Here is a 20,143-nt window from a genome sequence, read left to right as displayed (position 1 = left end):
ACTGAACGTCAAGGATGTTCACCATTGCCTTCGCAGTTCATTAAGAACTACAAGCCGTCTGCTGCTAGGGCTGTTGATACTTGTAGTCTATTCATTCACAGAACCCTGTGAATGAATGACACGGCTGTGTTGGTGGGGCCCTGAACAGCAAAGCTCTTTTCAAATTGTGACAGTGGGTGCAGGGAGACAATCATCGGCCTGCTGTCACAAGGAGGGGGGGGGGGGGTGGGGAGCTGCAGGAATGGGAGGATGTTACGTGTTTCACCCTAAAAGCAGGTGTAACATGTAACAGAGTAAAATCTTCTCAATGTGTTCCATGTGCATTAAGACCCCATTCACACAAGCGCGACTTGTCAGGCGACTTGGTCACCTGACAAGTCGCGGTCGGTCGCCTGCCATTGATTAGCACAGGACCCGTTCTAATAGGAGCGACACAAGTCGCTCCGACTTAGAAAAAGGGTCCTGTACTACTTTGGGGCGACCTGGAGGCGACTTGCTTTGACTTCAATTATATGAAGTCCGTGCATGTCGCGCCGAGGTCGCGGTGCACACAGGTCGCCCCGGCAAGTCGTGTCGCCCCTGTGTGAATGGGCTCTTTACCAAATAAATATCCTGTTTGTTTTGTTTAGAAATCCTGTCTGCAGTCAGCAAGCTAATGATTTTTACTGATTGGATGACTCTAGCTCTGACTCAGTAGGTGGTATTTCAAGCATTAGGAGACAGAGCACTGCTTCCACACAGAAAGCAAGGTTTCTTCTCTGCAACATGCTAACCGGGGATAGGCCTTTCTACCTAGGATGTGACTGATTTCTAAAGAAAATAAACTGTAAGACATTGAATGCTTTTGGTTTGATGCAGTTGAAAAGTATTTAGCTAACTGAAAGTTTATTTTGGGAAGTGAGATGAATAATTCTTGGGCCGTTATATATGTTTAACTGCCAATTGATGAGCTTTTAAGGTTAACTCCACTTTCGTGGGGAAAAAAATAGCAAATAAATAAAAAAAAATAATATAGCGTATATAATTGCGACACAAATCACATTCTAATTGAATGTTATTAAAAATTACCTTTCCTTTTCAAACTGCAGCTGTTGTAATTTTCTGAAAATGCAATGCAATATGGCGTCCTGGAGCTGTTCTGTACACAGAATGTGTACTGACCACACCCCAGAAACATTTCCTGCTTGTGTGATTGGCTCACCAATTTTCCCAGAAGTCTGCCTAAGATACAAGTCAGATTTCTGGCATCCCCCGCAACAAAAATGAATTTTTTTTGGTTAGATACTTCCCATAGGAAAGGCATGCAGACCCAGCAGATTTCCTCAGTGCTCTGCAGCTGCCACAGCTGATTGATAATTATGAAACCACTCCCATTAGACCCACTTATCACAGAGGAGCAAACAATGACTTCTTCATTATAACAAAAGGAAGGAATCTGCAACAAAGTTTGTTACAATGCCTGCAATATACAGGGGTGGGGTCACCCAGAGGGGAATGTTTTTTTCATCAACAAAGGTGGAGTTACACTTTAAGCGCCGGTGCAGCGCGACTTCATCGTGGTTTGCAAACGACTTCTCATAATAGAAGTCAATGCAAGTCGCTCTGACTTCGCCCAAAAGTAGTGCATGAACCTTTTTCTAAGTCGGAGCGACTTGAGTCGCTCTGATTAGAACGGTTCCATTGCACAGCATTGGGAGCTACAAGTCGGAATAGTGTGAACCGGCCCTTAAGGTTTCCAAAGTGTCCCCTTTTTGAGTCTTGCAGCTCTTTGCCACTTTGCAGAGGCACACAATTTTATGACTTGACATATTTGGAGTCCGCACCCTGAGTGCTCAGATAGTGAGGATGATTCCTCTGCTCCTCTAGCTGCACTTAAATAGGCACTGTTTGTGTCAGTGCGTGAAACTTTAGGAGGTTGCAGCTGTTGCCGCATCGGAGGCCCTGGTTCTCTTTGGCACCCACAGGCCCTCCAAAGTGGCGAGGGTGTTCCTCTTTCCGCTTATCTTGACAACGTTGTTACAAAACGGTGGGGTTGTCCAAAACGCAGTGGTTGCTAGGCATTTTTTTGCTTGCGGTAACTTTTATGAGGATTTCCTGCATACAAGGTGGGCAGTCCCGCCTGTAGTGAACTCACTGGTTTCCAGGTCAAATTGAGTTACCTTCATTGTGATTGAGGCCCGCCATATGTACGCTGTGGCTGGTTCGACAATTAGGCCGCTAATTACTATTGCCCTGGTGTCGCAAACTCTGACCAAGTGGGCTAAACTTTTACGCCGGGACCTGGAAGGAGAATAGCTTTCCCCTGTCTTTGCGGAGCTGGGGGACCAATTGGTCCAGGGGCTACAGTTTGTCTGTGATGCCTCTTTGGATCCGGCTCCTTTGATTTCTAGGCTGTCTGTATTTGTAGTGGTCCTTTAGCGTATTGTCTCGCTGAAATGCTGGTCTGTGGGCTAGATTTCTAAGAAGGCCTTATCTGATCTCCTTCTTGAAGGGGATTGCCTGTTTGGAGCTTCCTTGGATGGCATCGTTAGGGGCCTCATGGGGGGAAGAGTTCTCTTCTTCAGCGGGCTACCAAGGGCAAGGAGCCCCCGTCGTAGATCTAAGCCATTCTCCTCGGCTCCCAAGCGGCCTCTTCATCTCTTAAGATCTCAAGAAAGGATCAAAAGTCAGGGCCTCCACTAGAGATTCCAAGAGGACCTGGTCTGGTAAGCCACGAGCCGGCTCTTCCAGACCTGCGGACAAGGCTGCCTCTGTACGAAGGGGCGCCCTCACCTGTATCTGGGGTGGGGAGATGTCTTTGCTGGTTTTTTGGATCCATGGACCTCCCTGGTACAGGACAAGGAGTCCACAAAATTATTTGGTCAGGCTACGAGATTGAGTTCGGTCTTGTCCTCTGTAAAGGTTTTTTTCCCTTCCAAACTGCACTTGTCCCCAGATCACTTACAAGGTCTCTTTGGGGCAGTGCAAGACTTGGTATTTCAAGGGGTGATTTTTTCGGATCCGACTAAGGAACATTTTCAAGGGTTTTTTTTACTCAAACCTCTTTACAGTCCCCAGGAAGGAAGGCAAGGTACATCCAATTCTAGACCTCGAGGCGCTAAGCTACTTTGTGCGAGTACAGAAGTTCTGCATGGAGTCCATTCACATGGTAATGGCATCCCTACATCAGGGGGATTTCTTGTCGCATCTATCAACATCAGGAATGCCTACCTGCACATTCTAATATGTGGTCGCTAACGCTTCCTCCATTTTGCATGGACAAGGCGCATTATCAGTTTGTGGTACTGACCTTTGGTCTCACCTCCGCACCTTGGGTCTTCACAGGAGTGTTGCCCCTGGTGCTGGCATTTTTTTTTTCTTTTTGAGTCATTGGGGGATCACGGTACTGGGGTACATGGATGATCTTCTTTTGTGAGCGGAGTCTCCGACTGCTCTGATGGACTACAGGAGATATGCTCTCCCAACTCTGAGGGAGTTCAGTGGGATCCTGAACATTCAGGAGTCTGCTTTGGTTCTGTTCACAAAAAATGGCCTATCTGGGTCTGACTCTTGACTCGGCCTCAGCCAGAGTGTTTCTTCCTCTGGAAAAACTCCAGACATTGCAGGAGGCAATTCAGTTTCTGCTGTTCAGCAGACGGTCATCCCTCCGAGCTGGACCAATCTTCCATCCTGTTTTACAGTCGCTGGCTTTAACAGCTTGGCTGTTGAACGCCAGGTGCTTGAAGGGTGGAGGTTGGCTGCTGCTGTTTAGAGGACATGGTCCTCTTTGAGGGTGTATTGTTTTTCAGGTGAGCTCCACTTGTTTATGGTTGAGCTCTATGTTACCTGGTTGGCTATGGTTAGCCTTGGGAATTTTTTTCTGATGTTTGCCCACCCCTCATGTTTAACCGCTTGCCGACCGCCGCAAGACTATTTACGGCGGCGGTCAGCCCCTCACAGGCAAAGTGACGTAGGACTACGTCACTAGCCTGTGAGCCTCTAGGGGGCGAGCGGGCGCCGCCGGAGGCGCACCCCGCTAGTTCCCTAAGCAGTCCGCGCGTGTGACTAGCAGACCCGATGTCCACTGGTCACTCGTGATCTCCCCGTGGAGATGGAGAAAGGCAGGCGGCTAATGTAAACAAAGCTGCCTGTCATTCTCCCCTGTGTAAGAACAGAGATCATACGGTCCTGCTATGTAGGATCGTATGTCTCTGTTGTTACACCACTAGCCACACCCCTTTGCAGTTAGAAGCACGCCCCTAGGGACACACTTAACCCCTTGATCACCAATAAAGTTAACCCCTTCCCTGCCAGTGTCATTTTTACAGTAACAGTGCATATGTATAGCACTGATTACTGTAGTAATGTCACTGGTACCCACAAAAGTGTCAGAGGGTCCGATCTGTCCGCCGCAATGTCGCAGTCCCGCAAAAAAAAATCGCAGATCGCCGCCATTACTCGTTAAACAAAAAAATACCAAAAATGACAGAAATCTTTCCCTTAGTTAGTAAACGCAATAACTTTTGTGCAAACCAATCAAAATACGCTTATTGCGATTTTTTTGCCAAACATATGTAGCAGAAAACAAATTGGCCTAAAATGTTAAAGAAATGTGATTTGTACATTTTTTTGGGGGGAATTTCATACAAAAAAATTTGAAAAATATTGTTATTTGTTCAAAATTGTCACTCTTTTTTTTGTTTATAGCGCAAAAAGTAAAAATCGCACAGGTGATCAAATACCACCAAAAGAAAGCTCTGTTTGTGGGAAAAAATGGATGTCCATTTCATTTGGGTACAGCGTCGCATGTCCGTTAAAGTCATGCAGTGCCGAATCGCAAAATAGGGCCTGGTCAGGAAGGGGGTAAAATTTTCCAGGGCTTAAGTGGTTAAAGTCCCAGTGGTTAAGAATAATCAGGAGCTGTGTCGTCCGTCAATGAAACGAAAGAGAAAATTGGATTTTTGACTTACCGTAAAATCCATTTCTCTATGTTCACTGACGGACACAGCACCCACCCCTCTGTGGAGTTGGCTTTCTTCTGACATTGCTTGTAACAAAACTTGAGTGCCTATAGCTGAGATTAGGTGTGCCTGGGACTGCCCATAGGCATAGTCAAGCTTTTTCCTGCCCAGTGTCCACCTCCTGTATGGGGGCAGTATAACCCAATGGTTAAGAATCAGGAACTATGTCCGTCAATGAACATCAGAGAAATGGATTTTACGGTAAGTCAAAATTCCCATTTTTGTTCCCGTGCTGAAAACTGCATACACCTTGCAGATTCCTGTGCAGAAATAATCTGCATGTGATACCAGTGTTGTGTTGTGAACAGGGTACATAGAGTACAGTAGCTTTCTTTGAGCCCTTGCAGACGTGAGCAGAAAAACTGACGTCTCTGCAGTTGGTGTGAACAAGGCCTAAAGTGGAACTAATCCATCACTTTAACTGTCACATTTGCTTGAACTGCTCGAACTGCCAAATCATCCATTGACTGGTGTCATACTTGATCACATGGCAGTTGCAGATCAAACAGAGGCAAAGATGGCAGCTTCCTTGGCTGAAAAGGATTGGAGGGTTTAGTTCCGCTTTAAAGCAGTAGTAAACTTGTGTCTGACAACTTGTATTAAAGCTTACCATGTATGCAATGTATACTAACTAGCACATTAGAACATTGCCTTGCAGGGGTAATTTTTTTATTTTTTCCCCCCAAACTTTACTATCGCTTTAAGTATTTGGTTTACGTATGTTATGTATAGTGGTGAAATTGAGGTTTAATGATTAGAGTTAGAAAATGGTTGAGGGTAACGGTTTAACCACTTAAGCCCCGGAGGATTTGGCTGCTAAACGACCAGGGGGTATTTTGCGATTTGGCACTGCGTGACTTTAACGGACAATTGCGCGGTCGTGCGACGCTGTACCTAAACGAATTTCATGTCCTTTTTTTCCCACAAACAGAGCTTTCTTTTGGTGGTATTTGATCACCTGTGCAATTTTTTGATCATGCGCTATAAACAAAAAAAAGCGTCAATTTTGCAAAAATAACAATATTTTCACATTTTTTTATATGAAATTCCCACAAAAAATGTAAAAATCAAAATTTTTTAACATTTTCGGCCAATTTGTTTTATGCTACATATGTTTGGTAAAAAAAAATCGCAAAAAGCGTATTTTGATTGGTTTGCGCAAAAATTATCACGTTTACTAACAAAGGGAAAGATTTTTGTCATTTTTGGTGTTTTTTTTTTTTAAATGAGTAATGGCAGCGATCTGTGATTTTTTTTTTTTTTTTTTTTTTGCGGGACTGCGACATTGCGGCGGACAGATCAGACCCTTGACTGACATTTTGGACACTTTTGGGGTTACCTGTGACATTACTGCAGTAATCAGTGCTATAAATATGCACTGTTACTGTAATAATAACACTGGCAGGGAAGGGGTTAACTGTATTGGAGAGGGAGGGGTTAAGTGTGTCCTAGGGGCGTGATTCTAACTGTGATTGGACATGGCTACTAGTGTAAAAACAGAGATCAACGGTCCTACATAGTAGAACCGTCTGATCTCCATTTTTACACAGTGGAGACTGACAGGCGGCTTGTTTACATCAGCCGCCTGCCTTTCTCCCTTCTCGGCGAACGATCGCGAGTGACCGGCAGACATCGGGTCCGCCGGTCACACGCACTGACTTGTTAGGGAACGAGCCGGGGCAGGCGCGCGCTCGCCCGCTATTGGCTCACAAGCCAGTGACAGGCTAGTGACGTACCGGTACGTCACTTTGCCTGGCCGGGGCTGACCGCCGCAGTATATGTACTTGCGGCGGTCGGCAACCGGTTAATAGTGGTTGGTGGTATTGCGACAGCCCCCTTTTAATATCTTTAATTTACACCAGAACTGTTCAGAACAGAACCTTTTATGTTTTGTTTTATTGCACACTTAAGGTGCAAGTAAAAAATAGTAAAAGAAACAGGAGAGCGCATCTGAGTGCAATATTTAATAAGTATGGAGCAAGTAGCACATTAAAAAACTCATATAGAAGTAGAATGAGAAAGATAAGGCTCATCTGGGGTGAGACTGCTTCAGGCGTCCGAGCTGTGAGATGGAGAGCCTTCCTCCGGCGTGCTGTCTCTGGTAGGAGATGAATGAGTTCAAGACACTTGATAAAGGAGCACGCATGCTCTGTGTGAGCTTCGCGCATGCTCGGAAACGCGTTAAAAAGTGTTTCCCTGCTCCGCGGTGACGTCACAGGTCAGCCGGCGCTGCGTTCCAGCCAGCAGCCCGCACAGCTGAGATCTGGAACTCGTTCATCTCCTACCAGAGACAGCACACCGGAGGAAGGCTCTCCATCTCACAGCTCGGACGCCTGGTTCTCCCCGCCGCTGAAGCAGTCTCACCCCACATGAGCCTCACCTTTCTCATTCTACTTTTATGCAAGTCTTTTTTAATGTGCTAATTGCCCCATACTTATTAAATATTGCACTCCTAGGCTCTCTCCTGTTTCTTTTTTCTTATATGGATCCTTGAGTTGGCTTCACTCCAGAGGAGAAGCTTAGCCCTAGTGCGGATTATTTGACTATCCAGAGGCTACCCATTTGACTATTTACCGACTTTATTTACATTTGAATGTACTCTTTCATACAGTCTTCTATTTGGTTTTACCTGTGCGCCAGCATTTTATGTTTAAGGTAAAAATAGTGCTTGCTCAGGATGGGAGGTTTTCTATGACCTCTTGGTTTCAGCTCTTCTGGCTGCATAGCCCAGAGGTCCTAGATTTTCCACGTCTCCTTCATTGGAGATCATTATTCTCCTATATTTGCAGAAACTATCACTTCACAGAACAATGTGGCTTTTCCCTGTCATGTTTTAGGGTCCATTCACACTAGCGCGACTTGTCAGGCGACCAAGTCACCTGACAAGTCGCGGTCGGTCGCTCGCCATTGATTAGCACAGGACCCGTTCTAATAGGAGCGACACAAGTCGCTCCGACTTAGAAAAAAGGTCCTGTACTACTTTGGGGCGACCTGGAGGCGACTTGCATTGACTTCAATTATATGAAGTCCGTGCAAGTCGCGCCGAAGATTCACAGGTCGCCCCTGGAAGTCGGATCGCGCCAGTCTGAATGGGCTCTTATGTTCTTCCTTCTCGTTTACTGACAGCTACATTTTTATAAACAAGCGACCCCCTATACTTGCCTGGGCCTGATCCAGTGATGTGCCTGGATGCAGCGGCTCTGTCTCCTCTCTCTCTCCTCTCTCTCTCTCTCTCTCTTGGACAGAGAGGCAGCAGTTGGAGCCTTTGGTTATAACAAGACAAAATACACTGCTCAAATGAAAGGAACACTTTGAAAACACATTAGATCTCAATGGGGAAAATATTGTGCTGTATATCTATACTGATATGGATTAAGTAATGTGTTAGGAAGGAAAGGATGCCACATAAATTAATGGAAATTTAAATTATCGACCTACAGAGGGCTGAATTCAAAGACCCCCCCCCAAAATAAAAATCAAGTGAAAAAATTATGCAGCAGGCTAGTCCATTTTGTTGAAATTTCATTGCAGCGGCTCAAAATGATGATACTCAGTAGTTTGTATGGCCCCCACCTGCTTGTATGCATGCCTGACAACGTTGGGGCATGCTCCTTTTGAGACGACAGATGGTGTCCTGGGGTATTTCCTCACAGATCTGGATTAGGGCATCACTGAGCTCCTGAACAGACTGAGGTGCAACCTGGAGGAGTCAGATGGACCAAAAGATAATGTCCCAGATATGTTCTATTGGATTTTGGTCAGGCGAGTGTGGGGGCTATTCAATGGTATCAATTTCTTCATCCCTCAGGAACAGACTGTCTGCATACTCTAACCACATGGGGCCAGGCATTGTCGTGCACCAGGAGGAACCCAGGACCCCCTGCACCAGCGTAGGGTCTGACAATGGGTCCAAGGATTTCATCCCGATACCTAATGGCAGTCAGGGTGCAATTGACCAGCCTGTAGAGGTCTGTTCATCCCTCAATGGATATGCCCCCCCGGACCATCACTGACCCACCACCAAACTGGTCATGCGGAACAATGTTACAGGCAGCATTATGTTCTCTATGGCTTCTCCAGACCCTTTCATGTATGTCACTGTGCTCAGGGTGAACCTGCTATCATCTGTGAAAAGCACAGGGCGTCAGTGGCTAACTTGCCAATTCTGGTGTTCAGTGGCAAATGCCAAATGAGCGCCACGGTGCCAGGCAGTGAGCACAGGGCCCACTAGAGAACGTTGGGCCCTCAGGCATCCCCTCATGAAGTCTGTTTCTGATTGTTTGGTCAGAGACATTCACACCAGTGGCCTGCTGTTGGTAATTTTGTAGGGCTCTAGCAGTGCTCATGCAAGGAGCAGATACCGGTCCTGCTGACCCTTTTTTGGCCCTGTCCAGCTCTCCCAGAGTAACTGCCTGTGTCATGCTCTTGAAATTGTGCTTGGAGACACAGCAAACCAGGCAATGGCACGTATTGATTTGCCATCCTGGAGGAGTTAGACTGCCTGTGCAAATTCTATAGGGTCCAGGTATCGCCTCATGCTACCGGTAGTGACACTGACCCTGGCCAAATGCAAAACTAGTGAAAAAAAGTCAGAAAAGATGAGATGTTTTGGAGGTCGTCTCATTGTTGCCCATCTAGTGCCCCTGTTGTTAATTTCATTAACACCAAAACAGCTGAAACTGATTAACAACCCCCTCTGCTACTTAACTGACCAGATCAATATCCCAGGAGTTTAATGGACTTGATGCTATACGCTGATTAAAAAGTGTTCCTTTAGGTTTTTTGAGCATTGTATTTACAGATGGCCTAAATGGAACCAAAAAACCCTCCACTAAACCAGCACAAAACATTTGCAAGGGCCTTACTATCCTAAAATGAGGAATACATCCCTTATTTTGGGGGTTTGTGATGTTTGAAATATCTCATCACGAAAAAAAAAAAAAATGAATCTTGTCATCACAAAAAAAAAAATGTCTTGATAGGCTTTCTCCTAATGTGAAATTATTTTTCTTCCTACAGAAAGGAGGGAGAGTTGGAGGACGGTGAAATAGAGGATGGCGGATTTGAAGAGGAGCCTGAGCCAGAAGAAGTAAAGGAAGAACCCAAGGAAGAAGAGGAGAAGCCCACTAGTGAGAAGTCACACAAGAAGTCAAAAAAACGCAAGAGAGAGAAGAAGAAACGCAGGCGTAGAGAGAAGCACAAGGTGACCATGCCCTGGGGTTTATTATGTACTAATTAACCACTTTACCACCGGAGGATTTTGCTGTCTTACGTCCAGGCCACTTTTTGCGATTCGGCGCTGTGCGAATTTTACTGACAATTGCGCGGTCGTGCGACGCCGTACCCAAACAAAATTGACGTCCTTTTTTTCCCATAAACAGAGCTTTCTTTTGGTGGTATTTGATCACCTGTGCAATTTTTACTTTTTGCGCTATAAACAAAAAAAGAGCGTTTATTTTGAAAAAACAACAATATTTTTAACATTTTTTTTTTATATGAAATTCCCCCCCAAAAAATGTAAAAATCAAAATTTTTTTAAATTTTTGGCCAATTTGTTTTCTGCTACCTATGTTTGGTAAAAAAAATCACAGTAAGCGTATTTTGATTGGTTTGCGCAAAAGTTATTGCATTTACTAACTAAGGGAAAGATTTTTTTTTTTTTTTAACGAGTAATGGCGGCGATCTGCGATTTTTTTTTTTTTTGCGGGACTGCGACATTGCGGCGGACAGATCGGACCCTCGACTGACATTTTTGACACTTTTGGGGTTACCAGTGACATTACTGCAGTAATCAGTGCTATACATATGCACTGTTACTGTAAAAATGACACTGGCAGGGAAGGGGTTAACTTTATTGGAGAGGGAGGGGTTAAGTGTGGCTGCACGAATAGGTGTACCAGAGTGGATGTATGAACCTGAACGCAGACCATGTGCACACAGGTTGGGTGCCAGCACCCTTCTGAATAAGAACAATTTCTGACACTTCCTGGTTGTGATAAAGTTTTCCAGCCCTCAACCCCCACATATTTCTGCTGGCTCATCACCATCATTGGCTACCTCAACAGCCAACAGGAAGATACAGAAGTCAGGAAAAGGCGGGCAAGCTTTGACATTACCATGAAGTGGCCGAGCTTTGCTCATCAGTACAACCTGATATTAGGGACCCAATGGTGGGAAAGTGAATGCTGGTATCTTCATTTTATACCTGAAAGCATTTTTTATTTACTTCTTAGATTTCATATAGGGTCATTTTTTTTTTCATATAGGGTCATTTTTTTTTTTTATATGTAATTTTTATGAGAAGGTACATCTAAGCTGAGGTACTGAAGTTGATGCAAAATAGTTTGTATTGATTAAATGTTGTTTACCGTTTCTCATTTATATTGTCATTATTATTATTGTCATCATGGTCTTTGACGGATTTTTATGTCTTTATGTTACAGCATAGCGACAACAGCTCAGACAGCTATGATTCAGATGAGCATTCAGAGAGGCCTCACAAACCTCCCGTGTACAGAGATTATGATTCCCATTATGCGCAGGTAAGGTTTTTGTTTAAAAAACGTTCCAAAACGCCCAACAAGTAAAACCCCATTCATTTAAATGGCCCCTGTTCACATCTGAGCGTTTTGCAAAACGCCTGTAGCTGAAAAAAGTACACGAGCTTCTTTTTGGGCTGATTACCAGCGTTTTTGATAGATGTCAATGCCTGCCTCCAAAAACGCCCGAAAAAAACCTACTGAAAATCGTGGTAAAAATTGCGGTAAAAAAATGCTGTAAAACGCTATGCTCAAGTGTGAATGCAGCCTAAAAGTGACTGTGCAGAATAGTTTTGGACTTTGACACCCCAAAGAGCACAATATATTAATACCAGAAACGTTTACATTGTTGTTCTTACCGTTAAGACTAATGTTAAGCTTGTTTACAACTTCAGTAATGTCCAATAGAATTGATAGTTGCGAACATGTTCAGACAATGTGTGTGATATAGATAAAAGGGAGCATATTCACAGCAGGTATGTAGAACGGGCAAGTTCTGAGGGAGCGAGTACTTTGGGTAAGTCCATCAGAACTTGTACCATAATATCCTGGTATATAGCACGTATGCAGGGAGCCACATATAGACTTCTAGTCTAGCTGGAGCCTCTAAATGTGCCTCTGTTGGGGGGAGAGGCTCTGGTTCTAGGTCCTATAAAAAAGAGGACATTTAGGTGGGGGCACTCAGTGCAAGGAGAGCACCCAATGGAGTAATATGGGCATTTTAGGTGGGGGCACTCAGTGCAAGGAGTGCACCCAATGGAGTAATGTGGGCATCTAAGCTACTGGGAAATTGAGGGGGAAAAGAGTGGAGGGAAGAAAAGTAGTAGAATAAAGAAAAAAAGGGTGAGGGTGGGGGGGAGGTTGTGGGAGATGAAATAAGGGGGGGGAGGAAAGAGGAAGTGAATGGGGGGGGGGGGGGAATAAGTGGTAATCCCCACCCGCCTAAACTTTATTAACAAAAATCAAAATAAGTGCAACGAGTGCACCCAATGGAGTAATGTGGGCATCTAAGATACTGGAAAAGGGAGGAGGGAACAGAAGTAGTAGAAAAAAGAAAAGAAAGGGGGGAGGGGAAATAAGGGGAAGAAGGAAAGAGGAAGTGAATGGGGGGGTAAATAAGTGGTAATCCCCATCCGCCTAAACTTTTTTTATTAACAAAAATCAAGATCATGTCAATGCTAACAGTTAAAATAACATTGGCAAGACGCCATTATGGTTTTCCTTTATTGTCCATATAGAGTTTGGAAGAGTTTAAACCTCTGCCAGCTTTTTACTGCTGCCTGTGTCCTCATTTGGAAAATACTCCTTCATGTCTATTTGTTGGGTTTCAGAACAGGAAGCAAGGAGAAATCCTACCCAACACAGGGGCAAGCTGCAATAACAACTTATTTTTTAATCTAAAACCTAACGGGGGTTCTAACCTTAATATGTTGGGTACTTTATTTGGAAGAAACACAGATTTATTAACAGAGGTAGTGTCGACTGTCTTACAGCACGGCCATGGACCTGGGAGTTACATGGGATCCCACAAGAAAAATATTTCCAGTTATGATGACTACAGTAATTACAGTGATGGCAACTACAACGAAGAAGATGAGGATGACTATGCAGAACAGCTGAAACACTACAGACAAGCAAAGGAAACCTCGAACATGGGAGAACCCCCTCCTTATAAAAAGATGGGTATGAAAGGGGGAGAACTAGGTAAACATTTTCATATTACACAAAATTAAATCACAAACCGGAACTGGTTACTTCTCTGTGTTATCAGCTCATTGACATTGACAAATCTGTTACCTTTCACTTCACATTCTAGTCTTTTTATCTGAGTTATTTGGTTTGCTGTGGTAGTCTTCTTCATCTAAAGAGGATTGGCCTTTTATGGCCTGGGATACATTAGAATTCTTGGAGGCTGCACACTTACAGCTGTGAATGATTCTGCCCTTCCATTCCACTCCATCTGATTGCTTACTGACATTGCACTGTAGTGTGTGCTTTGCATGCTGTGTTCTTATTGAATAGTACAGCCTGTCAAGTGGCAGATGACAGCTGTTGGATATCTGAGTTGTAGAGCATCTTTTAATTCAGCTAATTTACAAAACAACCTTTCTTGATATCACTATTCTCTAAAAACAACTTGCGCAGAGTGCCTTGTAGAAATTTATGATCCTCAATGTGAATGTTATATTCTTGTTAGTGTTCATACCACCAGCACAAACAGTTTTTCATTGACCAAAGTGTCTGACCAGCTGTTAATATAAATAAACTTTGTGTGTGTGTGTGTGTGTGTGTGTGTGTGTGTGTGTGTGTGTGTGTGTGTGTATATATATATATATATATATATATACACACAAATAGGAGCAAGATAACAAGGGAACAACGGGGGACAACTTGCTCACCCGGCGCTAAAAAAGACTAATCTATGTCTGAAAAGAATCTAACATCAGCTACTGCTATAAGGTATAGACAATATGTAAACAAGGTGTATACACTAGGTGGTAGAGCATGTAGCTACACGTAAAATGACACACTAGCAGCGCTACTTAGTCCACACATAAATGAACTTCAAAAAAACTCCAAATGAATAAATAAATGACACTGTATAGGGAAAATAAAGTTCATGCATAAAGTCCCAGTAACATCCAAAGATGCCAGTCCAAACAGTGTGAATCCTCAATCGTTCATCACCACAAGGAAGAAGGAACCTCCACCTCACCACTGTCCAACCAAAGGGGTGTGCACAGTGGTGAGGTGAAGGTTCCTTCTTCCTTGTGGTGATGAACGATTGAGGATTCACACTGTTTGGACTGGCATCTTTGGATGTTACTGGGACTTTATGCATGAACTTTATTTTCCCTATACAGTGTCATACATGCTCTACCACCTAGTGTACACACACACACACACACACACACACACACCAAAAGTATTGGGACGCCTGCCTTTACACACACACGAACTTTATTGGCATCCCAGTCTTATTCTGTAGGGTCCAATAGTGAGTTGGCCCAACCTTTGTGGCTATAACGGCTTCAACTCTTTTGGGAAGGCTGTCCACAAGGTTTTTAGGAGTGTGTCTATGGGAGTGTTTGTGAGGTCAGTCACTGATGTTAGAGAGAAGGCCTGGCTCGCAGTCTGCTCGCATACTCATCTCAAAGGTGTTCTATTAGTTTAAGGTCAGGGCTTTGTGCAGGTCAGTCAAGTTCCTCCACCCCAAACTCACTTATTCATGTCTTTATGGACTTTGCTTTGTGCACTGGTCCAAATCATTTAGTGAAGGGAGATTATGGTGCAGTGTTGTTTTTCAGGGGTTGGGCTTTGCCCCTTAGTTCCAGTGAAGGGAACTCTTAAAGCGTCAGCATACCAAGATATTTTGGACAATTTCATGCTCCCAACTTTGTGAGAACAGTTTGGGGATGGTCCCTTCCTGTTCCAACATGACGCAAGGACCATAAAGACTTGGAGGATCTCAACCCAAAAGAACACCTTTGGGATAAATTAGAGTATATATACACACAGTTAGGTCCATATATAATTGGAGACTGGCACAATTTTATTTTTTATTTCGTTCATTGACGGACACAGCTCCAGAATCTTCTTGACCATTGGTTATGCTGCCCCCTACCGGAGTAGGACACTAGGTAGGAAAAACTTTACCACGCCTATGGGGCAGTCCCAGGGGATATACTCCCACTTCCTGCTATAGGCACCCAGTTTTTTTCTGCTTAGTCAGGAGTAAGGATCTAGTTCCTTGCTGGGGTCTCTGGTCCTGGCATTTTTCCATTTTAAATGGGATTTTCTCTTACGTTCATTGACGGACACAGCTTCATATCTTCTTTGACCCTTGGGTTATGCTGCTCTCCATAGGAGTAGAACACTAGGCGGAAAAAAATTGACTACACCCATAGGGCCGTCCTACGGGATATACACTTTCTGCTATTTGACTTCAGTTTTTTTCTGCCTAGTCAGGAGTAAGGCCTAGTTCCTTGCTGGGATCTCTGGTCCTAGCATTTTTCTTTTTTAAACGGAAATTTTTTCTTTTGTTTTCTGAAATACAATCAAGTCTGTCCTGGAGATTCAGGCGATCCAGCTTTGCCTGTCCCTGCGGGCGGTAAGGATTCAATCAGACAACACCATGGCTGGGGCATATGTCAATCACCAAGGGGGCACCAAAAGTGCCCTGGCGTCCAGAAAAGTGGCCGGCATTCTAAGGTGGGCATAACGCTTTGTTCCAGCTCTTTCTGCTGTGCACATTCCAGGGGTGGAAAATTGGCAGGCGGACTTCCTCAGTCGGCAGGCGCTGGATCCGGGCGAATGGTCTCTTCACCTGGAGGTGTTTCATCAACTGTGTCTCCGGGGGGGACTCCCGATGTGGACCTTTTGGCCTCTCGTCTCAACAGGAAGGTTCAGAGGTTTGTGGCAAGGTCTCGGGATCCTCTGACCGATGCCTCTGATCATCTGGTGGCACCTTGGGGTCCGTATTGTCTAATGTATGCCTTTTCTCCATTACAACTTCTGCTGAGACTTCTGCGCAGAATCGAGGCAAAAGGGATTCCAGTCATTCTGGTGGTCCCAGACGGTCTTTGTATGCAGGCCTAGTAAGACTGGTAGCCGATGCCCCTTGAAGACTCCCTCTCGGAGAAGATCTTTTGTCTCAAGGACTGATCTTCCATCCTGCTTTACGGTCGGTGGCTTTAACTACCAGGCTTTTGAAAGCCAGGTACTGAGGGATAGAGGTTTGTCGGATTCGGTGATTCCTACACTTAGACGCTTGAAAATCTACTTCTAGGAAAATTTATCTTCGAGTTTGGTGGGCGTACGTTACTTAGTGTGAGTCTCGGGAGGTTTCCCCCCATTACTTTTCGGTGTCCCGTATGCTGGAGTTTCTTCAAAGAGGTGTAGATCAGCGTTTGACCCTGGGCACCATCAAGGGCCAGATTTCCACTTTGGCACTCTTCTTCCAACGCCCATCGGCCACAAATTCTTTGGTTCACACTTTCGTTCAGGGGGTACGCCACCTGGCTCCTCCAGTTAGGTCCCTGGTGCCTCCGTGGGACCTAAATTTGGTACTGTCGGTTCTTCAAAGACTGCCTTTTGAAAATATACGTGAACTTCCTCTGCTTGCTTTGACACAGAAGGTAGCTTTTTTGGTGGCTATTACTTCTGCACGCAGGGTGTCCGAATTGGCTGTGTTGTCCTGTCGGTCACCTTACCTGATAGTTTACAGGGACAAAGTGGTGCTACGTCCCTGTCAGTTCCTTCCTAAGGTCGTTTCTGGTTTCCACTTGAATGAAGACGTGTTGCCTTTTTTGTGGCCTAAGCATCCTAAAGAGATTGGATTACATTCCTTGGATGTGTTTTGGGCAATCGGGGTGTATATGGCGGCGACTGAGTTTTTTCGGTAATCAGATTCCTTGTTTGTCCTTATGGATGGCTCTCTTAAGCGGCAGGCCGCATCTGCTGCTACCATTTCTAGATGGATCAGGCAGACGGTGGTACAGGCCTATTCCATCAAGGGTCAGGTTCCTCCTTTCCCTGTTATGGTGCATTCTACGAGGGTGCTTAGTGCCTCCTGGGCCTTCCGTCATCAAACGTCAGTGGTCCAGGTTTGCAAAGCGGCCACCTGGTCGTCTGTGCACACACTCACAAAGTTTTACAAGGTGGATATACTCGGATCTGTGGATGCTGCTTTTGGCCGCATACTTTTGCAGGCTGCTGTTGCAGAGGCTCCTGCCTCTTGAGGGTGTATTTTTCTTCGGTAGGTGAGCTCCAGTTGTTCCTGGTTGAGCTCCTGGTTTACCTGGTTGGCTACGTTTAGCCCTTTTGGGAAATGTTTATTGCTGTGCTTTTTCCCACCCCTCATGTTGACACTGCTTTGAGATGTCCTAAGGGTCAAAGGAGATATGGAGCTGTGTCTGTCAATGAACGAAAGAGAAAACTGGATTTTTGTCTTACCGTAACATCCTTTTCTCTGATGGTCATTGACAGACACTGCACCCGCCCCTCTGTTGAGTTGGGTTATGTGTTCTTCTGACACTGGTTGTTAGAAAACTGAAGTCCTATAGCAGGAAGTGGGAGTGTACCCCTAGGACGGCCCTATAGGCGCAGTACATTTTTTTCCACCTAATATCCTACTCTTATAGAGAGCAGCATAACCCAAGGGTCAAAGGAGATATGGAGCTGTGTCCGTCAATGAACATCAGAGAAATGGATTTTACAGTAAGACAAAAATCCAGCTTTTCCTTTTTTTATTTTCTGTTCCTGTAAGAACTACTATCAACTGTCGGACTGGGCGTCGGACAGGATATCCTAGATACTTATGGTCTCCTAATCCAGGCAGCGAGCGTGACCCGACCTCAGCTCCACGCTAAGTCGGCCGCGACATGGCCTCACTGGACGGGAGCTGGCTGGCGAGTTAAACGTCTCGTCTAGCTAGTTTCTCATATGCTAAATGTTTTTCGCATCAATATAATTTTTATAAAGCTTTTAGAATTTGTTCAAAATTGTATATTTACAAATGCTGTTTATTATTTTGTTTCCTCCCAGGAGGGGAGCAGCCACAAAAAGGTTATTACTATAGTCGAGGAGGTGGTCCTCATAAGAAGATGATGATACGTAAGGATAGAGGTAGAGGCCGAGGAGGACACAAAGGACCCTATTATCAAGATGGCTATCAAGAGGTAAGGCCCAGATAAATCAAAAGCTGATGTAGCATGTCTCTACCTTGTACTGAAACATTGTGTATATTGTTGCTTGCTGAGAACTATTTTTTGAAAGGTACCTATATCTCTGTATTCCCTGCTTTGTTTGATAATGCCTAGTATGCTGTTTCTGCAAAATCCATGTAGATAAGTAAGATAAAAAGCCTTCAAAGAAAAAGCAAATGCAGGCTATTTTACATTATGGTAAACAGATTTTCTAGTTAAAATTGTGTAATTTAGGTAATCAGTCTGTAGCCTTGTAATAAGGCTGTTGTATAATCTGTCTCATTGCTCCTATTCATTTTAAATCATTAAAGTGGGTGACACAGGTTTCTCTTTCATTCATTGACAGACACAGCTCCTGATTCTTCTTAACTGCTCCCTACAGGAGTAGGACACTAGGAAGGAAAAAGCTTGACTACGTCTATGGGCAGTCCCACTGGTTGTACACCCACTCTCAGCTATAGGCACTCAGTTATATTTTCTGCCTAGTCAGGAGTAAGGACCTAGTTCTGGTCCGGGCAATTTTTTCATTTTAAATGGAATATTTTTCCTCTTTTTTTAATTTGTTCCTGTGAGAACTACAATCAAGTGCCGGACTGGGTGATGAACTGGATAATATAGATCCTTAGGGTCCCCCCACTCTGGTCAGGGAGTGTGTGCAGACCGCAGCTCCACGCTAGAGGGGGGATGGCCTGCGAGTTAAATGTCTCCTTAGGACGCATATGAACTGGCTTTGTATGTCGCAGTCGCAGCGTTTCCTTCTGGCCGACAGCACCGAGCGGTGTCCTGTCCTGGGCGGTGTCAACCTGGTTCCTGGTGTGGTAAGTAGCTAATCTCCCACTACCCCTGGAGGGTTTTTGGGTGGATGTGGGCCCCTTCCTGGGATAGTCGGACACCCGGGCCGCCTCTTCCTCTCTCGGGATCTCAAGATGGGGAGTAAAAGTCAGGGCCTACACTAGAGGTTCCAAGAGGACCTGGTCTGGCAAGCCACAAGCGGGCTCTTCCAGCTTTGCGGACAAGGCTGCCTCTGCATGAAGGGGCTCCCTCACCCGTATCTGGGGACATCTTAGCTGGTTTACGGACCTCCAGGCGCTAAGCTGCTTTGTGCGAGTGCAGAAGTTCCGCATGAAGTCCATTCACATGGTTATGGCGTCCCTACATCAGGGGGATTTCTTCTCGCTTCTTTCGACATCAAGGACGTCTACCTACACATTCTATGTGCTGGTTCCTTCATTTTGCGTGGACGAGGCGCATTATCTGTTTGTAGTGCTGACCTTTGGTCTCACCTCCGCACCTCGGGTCTTCAAAGGAATGTTTGCCCCGTGGCTGGCATTTTTTCTTTTTTTGAATCAGCGGGGATCATGGTACTGGGGTACCTGGACGATCTTTTTCTGCGAGCAGAGTCTCTGGCTGCTCTGATGGACTACTGCAAACTCTGGGAACTCTGAGGGAGTCTGCTTTGGTTCTGTCCACATAAAATGGCCTATCTGGGTCTGACTCTGGTCTTAGCCTCAGCCAGAGTGTTTCTTCCTCTGGAAATACTCCAGACATTGCAGGAGGCAATTCAGCTTCTGTTGTTTCAGCAGATGGTCATCCCTCCAGGCTTGCATGCGCGTGCTGGGCCTGGTGGTGTCCACCCTTGAGGTGGTCTGTTTGCACAGTTCCACACAAGATCTCTGCTAAAGAGATTCTGTTGAAATGGGTCAAGGATCCAACGGTCACTTGAGGTGGCTTCGCTCTCTGGCACTTTGACAGGGAAAAGTCTTCTCCTCCTGTTCTGGGCGGTTGTCTCCACGGATGCCAGCCTGTCTGGATGAGGAGGCCTCCCGAGCACAGACATGTTTAGGGGTCTGGACTCTGGCAGAGCCCAGATTGCCGATTAGTGTACTGAAACTCAGAG

General features: G+C 45.2%; 1 protein-coding gene across 1 annotated transcript in view; it reads left to right on the top strand.

The window, feature by feature from the left end:
* Nucleotides 1-20,143, top strand: part of ZC3H6 (zinc finger CCCH-type containing 6) — a 58,794-nt gene that overhangs the window by 20,660 nt on the left and 17,991 nt on the right. Inside the window, exons 2-5 of the mRNA XM_082242510.1 lie at nucleotides 10,020-10,203; nucleotides 11,444-11,542; nucleotides 13,033-13,243; nucleotides 18,086-18,219. Of these exons, the coding sequence (XP_082098636.1) occupies nucleotides 10,020-10,203; nucleotides 11,444-11,542; nucleotides 13,033-13,243; nucleotides 18,086-18,219 (628 nt within the window). The remainder of the gene's footprint in view (nucleotides 1-10,019; nucleotides 10,204-11,443; nucleotides 11,543-13,032; nucleotides 13,244-18,085; nucleotides 18,220-20,143) is intronic.

The sequence above is a fragment of the Pelophylax lessonae genome (assembly GCF_965119305.1).
Source record: "Pelophylax lessonae genome assembly, chromosome: 13".
NCBI lineage: Eukaryota > Metazoa > Chordata > Amphibia > Anura > Ranidae > Pelophylax > Pelophylax lessonae.
Note: the sequence above shows the minus strand (reverse complement) of the source record. Positions and strands in the feature narration are given on the sequence as shown.